General features: G+C 37.7%; 2 protein-coding genes across 3 annotated transcripts in view; one reads left to right on the top strand and one right to left on the bottom strand.

The window, feature by feature from the left end:
• The window catches only part of LOC110041778 (rab9 effector protein with kelch motifs-like), a 6,818-nt gene extending 2,620 nt beyond the window's left edge, over positions 1-4,198 (bottom strand). The window contains exons 1-5 of one of the 2 annotated variants that reach the window (XM_020747111.2): positions 3,904-4,198; positions 3,162-3,314; positions 2,516-2,674; positions 1,272-1,421; positions 623-775 (exon numbers count right to left, since the gene is read on the bottom strand). In XM_020747111.2, the coding sequence (XP_020602770.2) occupies positions 623-775; positions 1,272-1,421; positions 2,516-2,674; positions 3,162-3,314; positions 3,904-4,198 (910 nt within the window). The remainder of the gene's footprint in view (positions 1-622; positions 776-1,271; positions 1,422-2,515; positions 2,675-3,161; positions 3,315-3,903) is intronic. The other variant, XM_020747112.2, reaches the window with a different exon arrangement.
• An 8-nt stretch (positions 4,199-4,206) lies between these two features.
• Positions 4,207-11,890, top strand: LOC110041779 (E3 ubiquitin-protein ligase TM129-like). Its single transcript, XM_020747113.2, has 4 exons — positions 4,207-4,459; positions 5,969-6,119; positions 6,371-6,845; positions 11,046-11,890. Exons 1-4 carry the CDS (start codon positions 4,255-4,257, stop codon positions 11,292-11,294), a joined length of 1,080 nt encoding a protein of 359 aa, XP_020602772.2. The 5' UTR covers positions 4,207-4,254; the 3' UTR covers positions 11,295-11,890.
• The last annotated feature ends 345 nt before the right edge of the window (positions 11,891-12,235 follow it).

Raw genomic sequence — 12,235 nt, forward strand, 5'->3', positions numbered from 1 at the left:
CGACCATGCGGGTGCTGTCCCTGAGGACCTCCTTAGCTGTTTCAAAGTTCTCAAGAAATGAATGAACAAATTCGATTGTCTTGTCAACGAGATGCTTTACATCAAACAATTAACCCCGAGTTTGAATGTGCAAACGGATTCTATCCATGCTAAAGTATTTATGTAGCCACCTCCGCTGTGTAAATTAGTTATAACTCTTGAACTCGCATTCGTTAATTTAATTCTCATTTATACCCTTGATAATGGCGTCATGAGGTCGCCGAAACGTCGGGAGATTATATCATTTGTTTTTACTTGTCTAAATATGAATTGAACATAGTCATTGTATATCTATTTTATTCAGAGCTATCATTAAGTTTCAGTCACCTGTAGCCTTAATCTTTGCACCCATAAAAAACTTGTTACTTTGTGGGTAAATTCTATCAACAACAGGAAATTTCATTGATGGCCCATCAAATATACTTGGCCATTTACAGATGTTGCAGGTTACGGCCCTTTATGACAGCCCTGCTATTAATGTATCAATTACTTAGCAATTTAATGGCAAACAGAATGAACTACTTGAAGAGTTTAAATCAGTATAGGATGAAACCATGAGCTTAGGCAAAACTGATGTACCAACCCGTATCTAAAGAAAACACGTCATCTAATGCAGTTCCTATGGAACTCATTCCACCATGTATAAAGATCTTCTTCCCCACACATGCTGCTGCGTGAGCTGTTCGTGACGAAGGGACACTTCCTGTTGGTTGAAGTTTGCTCCAAGTGTGACTTACTATAAAAAACAGTATTACATAAGCCATTGTAAATATGACACAATATTATTCATTTATTTAGTTTGAATTCATGTTGGCCCAGTGGTAATAATCAAAGCGAGTGATGGGCGTCTTTAAATGGAACATCAGTGGAATAAAAAATTTGATCAATGGCGATACCACGTGAAAAAGAGAGGTCCTTAAGGGTTTTTCAGGATATGAGATATTTAGGTAGAAAATTAACAGGATACAGGATATTTGGGAATGTGGGATATCTAAATCAGATAAAACAGAATATTGAGTAGGAAAATCATTACTTTTTGCAACTGGAATTACTTTGGATATACCAGTAGGATACTTAGACCAAACATAACTGGGATGTGGGATACTCAGAGCCCCCCTAATGAGGCCTCAAAAGAGCATTTGAACTGAGAATGTTCGCAATCATCCAGTAGATAACACAGCATTAGAAGTATTAACTATCTAGAAATTCTTTGGTCATCTATTATAACCTACCAGTATTAAATTTGTAGACATCATCAAATATATTAGTGCCAGCCATTCCACCATGAATATAAATATCTGTTCCAACTGCTACTGATACATGACCATGTCTGGCGCATGGCGGACTTCCACTGACATCCAGCTGGCTCCAGCTGCTGTCATCTGATATAAACATAAAACATGTGTATGCCATACAAATACATCTGGTACAGGAAATGGCATATACAGGACTGAGTTCAACTAAATTAGATACTACTTAATAACTGCATGTCATTGCAGGACATAAATTGGTAAGTAGGGTTTTAATACACTTTGATTATATTTTATCGCTTTTAGCTGGTTTTTTTTTTTTTTTTTTTTTTTTTAAAGTGATTTTTAAATTAGCTTGATGTAGACACCTTTTTTTAACGCTTTCATAATGTTGTACATTACTTAATTTAAATCGTGGAGCACCTGGAAACTAGCGAACAGCTAAGTGTATACTTTTCCACGTTAAATAAAGCATGTCTATGTCTATGTCTAAAGTTCACTCAATGGGTTTTTTAGCTAACATGTTACCCACCGGTACATAAATTCATACACATGAAGCCAAGGGGAGGTTACACGTAAAACCTACATGTATCAATTTTGTCTCCTTTTTAAATGCTGTTAAATGCGATTTAACAAAGTTAACAGCAATGAGTAGCTGGTACTTCTGGTCAGCAGTATTTGTATAGTATTGCATGCTGAGTGTTCTTCACCATTGTGCTAGCGTGTTCCAATGTGGCAGTCCCTGGAATGGTCATTTTGATCTATTCATCTACATCTTTCTGCCCCTCCTACCCTCCCCATCTCCACTGTTAACTCAGTGTGACGGGTACCTGGAAGACTGCGTGGGGACCCATGGCTGGGTGGTGGGGGATTGCCAGCCATTGGAGCATCACATTGTCTAGGGCCCGGCTGGTCACAGTGGAGGCCCCTGGATATCCCAGGCACCCATCTTCCATACAGCATAATACAGTTGTTTATTGTTTTTTCCTCTTCAATCACACACATGAATATATTCATTTTTAAAGAAAAATATTAATATGTGCTAAATCATTTAAAACTCACAATGACATTTAATGTTGGCTTCAACAGCAACCATAGTAACAGGGAGTTAAGCGGGCACCGTAATAAGAAGCAAACTATCGTAATTACTAGTAAAAGAGACATGTAACATTTGTCAAAAAAATGGTAACAGCATTAGGTGCTTGCATGCAAATTGTATATCTCACCAGCATTAAAGACGTGTACCGTTGTGTCTGGAACAGGATCAGGGCCGCTTAATCCTCCACCAAACACAAAAAACTTGCTGCCTATGGACACCATGTTGTGGCAGGTTCTTGGAGATGGCGGGCTTCCACAAGTCTCAACTGTTTCCCATTTGCCTTTTTCTGCAAGTTGTTCAAATAGAAAAGGAAATGCATGGTTACAACACATTGGAAGAATTATTAAAAGCTAAGTTTATTGACAATCCTGCACTTCATGTGCATCATAAGGTGTATTTAATTTGCAGCTTACAACAGATCCTAATTTTTTCTTTTGCTATTCAATTGCATGATAATAAATTTTAAGAATAATAATTTATTATTTATTAAGATTATTTATTATATTGAGTGACTTCATATATTCTCATTGGCTCAGAACATGAAGTTAATTTCTTGTAAGCCACCCTATGTCTTCAAAACCAGTTTATTGATTAGCTTATCTCAGTTGCATTCTAGTTTTACAACATACAAGCCTGACAAATCACAGCAAGAAGTGTCCTAATTGGTGTAGAACTAAAATTCTGATTTCAATCCAAGTGTAAAATAGCCCTAATGATAGTCATGTCAGCTTTATGTGCAAGGCATGGTTAAACGGTAACTTAAAGTAATTTACCTACATCAAGAGCTTGAACGTCATTCAAGTTTGTAGCTTGTTGTGCTCCACCAAATATGTAAACTTTCTTCGGATTGCACTCAGGAATGAAAGCTGAGTGCTCATAACGACTGGCAATACCTGTCCAGTCTGGACAACTCCACTCAAACTTATCTGCCATAATTTATAAGAAATATTAACCACTATTAAAGTAGTAAATCACATGCAAATAGAGTGCAAGTAGGGAAGAACTTAATCTGAACATATAAAGCTGACCCCCTTCATCTTTGTATAAATCTTCAGATCATTTGATCTTCATATAAATCTGGCCACAAAAATCTGGCCGTTTTAACAGGGTGGCTTGAAAGAATAAAAATGCCTGGCCAGTGTAGCAGAAGCTAAACTAGGTGTTCTTACGTCCATTTTTAAACAGGTACAGCTCTAATATTGACAACTGTCAGTCAGGTATTCATGGCAACACACTTTCAGATTTTTAAAATCACACTTTTTAAAATCAACCTTTTGAAATAATCTAACTCTTTGCTCGCGTGACAATTTTTTCTGTCACTAGGCGAGACTGTTGCCTTAATTTAGGTTCTGTTTTCTATCAATATCACCGTGACATGAGCACAAGCAAAAGCTCAAGTTGTTGTTGGACTAGCTTAGTGTCCTCACTATTTCAGGACAAATGTACACTAATTAAATATGGGAAAAAAGACTTTAAGAAAAAGGACATGAAGCTGTCTATAGTTCAATAACAAACCTAGATCCAAGGAATAAACATCAGCGAACGATCCATCAGGATTTGCTCCACCTATCACCAGAACACGCCGCGGCTCACCACCCACAAACGTACAGGTATGGCCGACCCTTATGCATGGAGCTTCTCCCTCTGGCGATAGAACGTACCACACGTTTGGTTTCGGCGAGTTATTACTCTCTAGGATTGGAAGAACCTCCATCGGATTTGAAATTTCTAGCGAAGTTCGAAAACCTCCTCGCCTCCCGCCATTTTGAAACCGAACCCCCTCTATCCAGCGGACTACGTTAAATGACATGCGCCCACTTATTTAGTCACCAGTTTTTTTCTCTAATCTAACGTGGCAAATACAAAATGGAGGAAATCGTGATTGTGTTTACTCTCGCCTATGTACTGGTTTCGCTGTGTTTCGTGGCCCCTCCGAGAGAATTTGTCAGTGCTGGCTTAACCGTGCAGAATATATTATCCAGTTATTTAGGGAGTGAAGATATGGATTTTGTTGGTTATCATTTGAAGAGGACAACATCCACACTTCTTCTCCATTCTCTTCTCCCACTAGGTAAAGTAAAAATCTTAATATGTTTACAAGTAGTTCTTGTTGCTGCTTATACTGTTATGACTTCTTATTACTTTAGAAAATTTTCCAGGCAGTAGGTAACTTCTGTTTTTTTCTTGGGAGAAAAAGTTATTCTGAATATATCCTTTCAATTTGCAAATTTCCCAACCCCACAAAAAATTTTGTGTAATTAAGCTTAGATGCAATGCTTGAATTCCGCACTGGGTGCCTTGCTGTGTGTTGTAATTTAGAAACCAGTATGACGAATTTAAGAATGGAGTTTGAGAGTAAGTTCTATTTCTGCCACACTCTTGAGTCCATAGTGTTCAATAGCCACATGATCTTGGCTTACTCTGCTGGGCTGTTGGTCTGGCTTTTTGGAGAGAAATGGCAAAATCAGCTACCTACCCCAACAATAAGTCACCTACTTTAAAACTTTGATCCTAAGGCCAGTATGATATCATGTTGATGCAGGGGTTTCAATAATAGCCGGGTAACGGGTAGATCTACCCGCTTGTAATGAGCAGACTACCTGCTTGTAGCGGTCCCAGGTAGCCGTACACAAATAACTAAGACCAGATAATTTCCTCGCAGCTAAGGATTCTCTTCAAGAAATTTGGCAAAATAAGTCTTGTGTTATAGGTAAAGAAAAAGAAACATACTTTCTAGTGTTAACCCAGCCTTTTGGACCACGAATGAAAAGTGTGACCTAACATGCAAGAACAATCGCGTCAATACAAAGTGAAAAAAAATGTGCCAGGCACTTCAGCTGAAATTGAGAGGAAACTGGGACAAAGCATGAATGATAATGGCTGCCAAAAGGCAATTGTTATTAGCATATTTTGCTCCAGCCTCAAAACAAAAGAGGTCGAAGAATGATTCTTCGCAAGGTTAGTTGATTGTATTGAAAGGGACACATTTCGATTTGGTGTTTAAACTTTAATATTATGCTTCTTTTCGTGGTGAAATATAATGTATTGTTCCTGAATTGATTTGAATGGGAGGAATTAAAATACCACATGTTATCAACCTTGTCTTTCTAATTGATTGACCTCTAGGAACAAAAAAGCAACATAAAAATAGGCCTTAAAACCCACGAAAATGCATCTGGGAGAGTCTAGAATTTCAAAATTTCCCAGGGAAGACCCTCTGGGCCTTCCAAGAAACTACCCACCTGTTTTTCTAAACTACCCTCTTGTGCCAAAAATTATTGAAACCCCTGTTGATGTTTCAAGTTTTTCCTTCAATGTCGATGATGACCATGACCTCCACAGGGTTGTATGAAGTAGCCAGTGGCCAGCAAAACCAGGGGGGCTTTAATGTTGGATTTTTCGGTACACAGGAATGTATAGGCCCACATTGCTTACAGTGAGCCAGAGCTCAATAGCCTTTTTCATGCATTGTGTGCCAGTTCACTTGGATCTAAAACTAGCTCAAAATAAGTAAAACTGGTATTTATCAATAGATACTGTTTTGTTTCATTTTGCTATTTTGGTTATTTGATAATCCTAGGTTACTATATTGGCTTGGGTCTGGTGTCACCAAATCTTCATTTATTTGAACCAGCACGAGCAGGGTTCTCAGCAAATGTATTTCTGTTAGTCTGCTTGAGTTTTGCTCTTTGTGGTGTTGTTTGTGCACGATACTGGTCCTGGAATAAATGGTAAGCTATGATAGACTTATTTCTTGTTATGAAGTCACTTCCCATTTTTATTTGAAATCACACTATTCCGTTGTTTTATGACACTGATGATGTCAGTACTTGTAAAGAGTATGCACCTCTTACCTTGATTTGAGCCAGCTTTAGGGAACAAAGTATGTCTTCAAATTGAAAATAAGTCCAGAACATATTTTAGGTTGAAATCTTATAGCAAATTATTTATTAACATCATCATCATGATAAATGTTTTACAGGTCAAACCATCCATTTGCAAAGCTGTTACATAAACATGGCACCCCTTGGAGAGCAGTGGCATCAAGTGTAAATATAGAGTTCCGTCGCATTACCAAATTCTCTTCAATCATTGGTGGAACCAGCATTTACATCACAGACTCTTGGATAATTAAATGCTCGGCCTATAAAGTTGACATTGCTCATCAGCCTGATGTCCATCTGTCAATCATTCATGCCGAGGATCATGACATTTCCCATGAGAGCAATGTTGCTGTGCAGTTCTTGAATATCAGAGTGTCCAGCATAACACCAGGAACCAAACCATTTGTAATCAGACTCAATTCTACAGATTATGGTGACTTGAGGGAGAAGTTGCAAGCTCCAATTAGGAATGCCAGAAATGTAGTGATACATCAGTCACTAAGTGACAAGTTTATTGAGGCCTTTAAGGAACAAGTTTCTCAAAATGAAGTGTATCAGTTGCAAGAAGAGGAGGTTTGTTGTAGTCTACATCCATGGGACATTTACTAGATTTGTTTGAACATCTAATGGTAATATCAAAATATCGAATGACAGCTAGCCATCAGCTGTATGAGGTTTCTGACCACTGTTTGGCTAATAACTATTCTACTCTATGCTGAAAAGGGTTTAAGTTTATTCACTGAAGAGTAACAGAAGAAGCCTTCGATAACCAGTTTCACCCTGACACTGTTGTTCTGCCTCTTGCTTTTAAGAGGCTGTCTCTGTAAGAACCGACCACTGATTTTACTTCGAAAATTTGGTTTTTCTCATAAGCTGGGATTTCGAAGCCCTTACCTAGTCAATCACTAAAATGAGTTTTATTTCATTAAAAATTCCAATTGAAGTTTTCTAGGATTGATTAAAGTTCAGTCCGCTCGACACAAGTTTCATGCCTGCTGAAACTGGAAAAATAGCACATATTGTTGGTGCTCTAAAAAAAATAATATTCGCTCAAAAGTCCCAATTCTTTTTTTCAACTATAGATACATCATAGCAGTTTGTTTAGCCATGTTGCAATTAGGTTTACGGTCATTTCGCCCCATGGTCATTTCGCCCCAACCAAAAGTCATTTTGTCCAATAATCGAAGTCACTTCGCCCCATACAAAAGTCACTTCGCCCCATACAGAAGTTACTTCACTCCATGTAAGAAATTAGTGAAATTTGTTGTGAGCTTTTCGTTTTGATGTTGGAGTTAGACTGATTTTGAACTTAAGACTTATGTCAGTTCAGATTATTAACTACTGCAGCTTCCAGTCGCGTTCGCTTAAATACGCTTGGTAACACTAGATATCATTTCGTTCAATTACTTTCCTCATCACGAATTCTTATACGTTGTAATCCCTCAAAATACACTAAATATCACTTTGTTCGATTACTTTCCTCAACACATATTCTTATCCGTTGTAATCCCTCAAAACCCTGTTAATGCATGGGAACTTGAACTGTTTTTGTTAATTCTTATCGTTATCAGCCTCATAGTTTTGCTTACTCGAGAGAAACAACATTCAGTAAATGATGTCTCACTTTTACCACGCGTAATTGGTTGAAAACATGCCATGACAATGTAGCAGTGACGTACGCTTCAAATTTCAGGAATTTACAGCAATGAAGCACTGCTAATCTTTTGCTTTGTTCTTGTTCTTTTACTTTAAACAATAATTTTAGAAAAGCGGGAGCTTTTGGAAAAGATTACGAGTTTGAATAAAGATAAGTTTGCATAAATTATTCAGCTTTTTCTATGATTTTATATTTTTATCAAAAGAATTGTCACGTTTTTATTTTTTGTCTGTATTCTATGTATTGCATTGTTGATCATTACTTTTATTTTATTTGGTGGCTCCTAAAGGAGCTGTTTGTTTTTTTGTTTGTTTGGTTTATCCGCCTAGTCCCTCGGTGCATTCAGGTAAGAGCAGGCTTTCAGCAACCCCTTGGCTGACCGTTCGTCGGCCTAGTTTTTGTTCCACAAGTCGAACAGTTTGGTCTGGAGGTCGCGGTACTTGCGACGTTGGATTCTTTTGAGTTTCCTGTCAGACACAAGTCGGATCTGCAGGGCAGTAAGTTTGGCCTCTTTGTGCAGGAGCTGAATTAGGAGGTACAAGGGCAGCTGTTCACATCTGGAGGCTCGGCAGTCGAGGCCATGGTACCACCCCTCAATGTCATTGTTTGTCCTCACGGCTTTCTTGAACACGGTCCAGTCTGACGGGCTCCAGGTGGTGCCATTGATCCAGTTGCTGGCCACTAATTGAAGAGTGATAGAGAATCTTTTAAGATAACACAACTAGTTGACGTTAAGATCGTATTCCGAATTTTCATATAAACAAGTCTTTGAAAGGTCGGCGTGCTGTGCCAAAAAAAAAGTCTCACCTTGAATTAACATAAGTTCACACTTTGCATGTGGGTACATGTGGCAAGGAAACAACAATACAGTCTTCAATAACAGAAGTTCTGTACAACTATACACACAATAAATCAAATACATTTAGACTCAATAAAAAAAGGTTTTGAGGGCAGTTTGTTGAACAACGCGCATTAAGCCATGGATGGTTTTCGAAGTTTTTCAAATACAATCGGCCATCGATCGATCAGCGGACTTTGTTTGACTTTGTTGCTATGTAAGTGCCACAAGTTACTGCTAAACAACGGGCGTAATCAAACAAAAATATTTAGATTCAATAGCTCTTTAACTACGTCAAGGTCAAATATAACTGAAAAGGTTTTACAGCCCAGGTGAAACTTTACAGGGGAAAAGTAGTTGGATAGTTTTCAAAGTTTTTCAAATACGATCGGCCATCGATCGATCAACGGACTTTGTTTGACCTTGTTGCGATGTAAGTGCTACAAGTGAATTCTAAACAACGCGCGTAATCAAACAAAGACATTTAGACTCAATTGCACTTAAACTACGCCAAGATCTCGGTCGCATTTTAAGTTCTCTACAGGGTTACAGTTTCTGAAATTCGATTGGCCATTGATAAACTAGCACGAACTACCAACAAGCGCATCAACAACATCGGCATAGCGTGGAGGACAGGGAGAGATTAGGGCGAGTGAGACTAACAATTACAAACATGTCATCAAGATCGTCTTTATAAATGGGACAATTATAATATCAGCTCATAGTTAGTACTACTAACTATGATCAGCTAGGCAAATACATTGTAGAGACAATCTTGTAAGCATATATACACTTTAATTATATCATGGAGCGAAGTAACTTTTGTATGGAGCGAAGTAACTCTTGTATGGGGCGAAGTGACTTTGATTATGGAGCGAAGTGACTTTTGGTTGGGGTGAAATGACCATGGGGCGAAATGACCGGATACCTTTTAAAACGTGCCTGCAAAGTAGAGCTATTTTCGTGTTTGGTTCAAAACTCGATTTAAGGTCATTCCTCACATTTGCATTGTGCATCCTTACTGTGCATAATTTATGGCGTCATAAGCACGCACTCGTGCATGCGCACATTGAAAACATGACGGATTTGCCTTGATATTGAGTTCTGTCACTTGAAAAATGGCTCTAGCTCAACAATGAGCACAATTTTTTTTCCAGTCATTGTAATCAACTAATCATAAGCTTTGCATCAGAAAAGACTGATCTAATTTCTATTGCTGAAAATTGAATAAATAAGAAAAATAGCAGATACACTGTGGTCTTTTCTATTTTGCAGTCGGCAACCACATCAAGAAATTTGGTTCAAATTTTTAATCAAGGAATTAGCTTTCTGTCTGAATCAAACTTAAAACGTTTATTTGTGTCCGACACATTGTATTTACTGCAGTTTAATGCGTGTTCTTATGAGTCCGGGCTCACAAAGATGTTACAATTACTGGGAATGCGTTCTTATAATAAGCATTAAATAATGCCAAAATGGGGCATTTTCAATGCCTCACTGCTCCTTAATGAGCATGGGCACCCCCCTTTTTTATTTCAAAATTGAAGTTATCATATGACAAATATTCAGTGGACAAAGTTTGAACAAAAATCTATTGTCACTTTTATTTCAGAGGAATTACCTTAACGGGTGGAAAATCTTCTTTTAACGGTTGAAGGAACAACATTGAATTATAATTGCAACATGGCTAAACAAACTGCTATGATATATCTATAGTAAAAAAAAAGGATTGGGACTTTTGAGCAAATATTATTTTTTTTAGAGCACCGGCAATATGTGCTATTTTTCCAGTTTTGGCGGGTATGAAACTTTTATCGAGTGGACCGAACTTCAATCAATCCAAGAAAACTTCAATTGGAATTTTTAATGAAACAAAACTCATTTTAGTGATTGACTAGGTAAGGACTTTGAAATCCCAGCTTATGAGAAAAATCGAATTTTCGAAGTAAAATCAGTGGTCAGTTCTTACAGAGACAGCCTCTTAAGATCTCATCTGAATTCAGTGCTATAGTTGACAAATGGAGCAAAACAAATTGTATTGCTGCATTACTTGACAGAAATATGCACACCATATATTAACACAGCATGAGATAGACAGTTAATGGAGAAACCTTAAGCCTTCATGTATCCCGGCTTCATCAACTTGACTAAATGACAAATTATCCTTTGCTGCTTAGGGAATGAGCAGCAATAATCACTTGTAACATATAACTTATAACATAATTATGAAATGTTTACGCCTGAACATGACTACATCATTTCTTTCTTTTAACCTAAGGATCCAGAACCTTGTATTGGTTGCATGCAGCAACCTGCCAACATCAAATTACAGAAGCTGTGTGCACTGTCTGGCGAGGGAGAATGCATCCCCTGCTACTGCCGTCCTATGTGGTGTATAGACTGTATGGGCAAATGGTTTGCAAGTCGACAGGACCAGCACCAGCCTGAGAGGTGGCTGGCCAGTACATCTCCTTGTCCAACTTGTCGGGCAAAATTTTGTATGCTTGATGTGTGTTTGGTTACCTGATGACAGACAAAATAAATGGGGCTGTCAGACAACAGTGTACATCAGTGATTATACCTTGGCTTGTTGGCCGAAATAAGACCATCAAGTCTAGATAGATGTTCACAATGTTGAAACCATTTTGAAAAGATATCATCCTCCTATCTGCTAACTTGAGGCAAAATAATGTTAACATCAAGGAACCCGTACTGGAAATTAATGTCTCCCATAACTGTTGGTTAAAAAAAATAGATTACAAACACAAAGAAAACAAGATCGTACCCTGAAAATCAAAGTTAATATTTCAAGATTGTGATCGATCAGTTAAGCTAGCAAAAGAAAGGAGACAGAAATAAAGCTAGGTTTTACAGCTTTTTGCAATCTTTCCAAAAATTAAAGAATGTACCAGCCAGTGATATTTTTTATTTCATCAGGAGTCTAATACAGTAACCATGATGACACCTTGCCTTCCACATTTTCTTATTGCAGAACCAAACCCTTAAATATGGCCACTCTTTAATACTAGAGTATAGTGGCCTGTTATTGGTCAGATTGATTGGTTCCATTGTACAACACAAGTGTACAACTTTAATTTTTGATAAAAATACGTTTTTATGTTACAGTTGGTGGTGTCTTGTCTCTGGTAAAGGTCTGTAAATGTTGCATGAAGCAACCTAAAGTGTAGCCTTTGATCAGGCATTCTATCTTGTGGTGGCAGAAGACAGAAGCAGACAAAAAAGAATGCCTAATAGACCTTTTTATGGTTTCTGACGCCATCTTGCTTGGGGGGCAAAAACATGACAAAAATGACAGTAAATTTATGAGGTAAATAGAGAATCTTATGTCTAACAACTCACAGAAAATTCAAGTTCTGAAGTATTTATGAGTCAAAAGCTAACAGATAAAAGAATTTACAAATTACATTTTGAGGGAAATAGCCTTATTAGAAAGTCATGATGAAGGTT

The sequence above is a fragment of the Orbicella faveolata genome, unplaced genomic scaffold (assembly GCF_042242905.1).
Source record: "Orbicella faveolata isolate gen_17 unplaced genomic scaffold, um_ofav_v1 contig_1, whole genome shotgun sequence".
Classification (NCBI taxonomy): Eukaryota; Metazoa; Cnidaria; class Anthozoa; order Scleractinia; family Merulinidae; genus Orbicella; species Orbicella faveolata.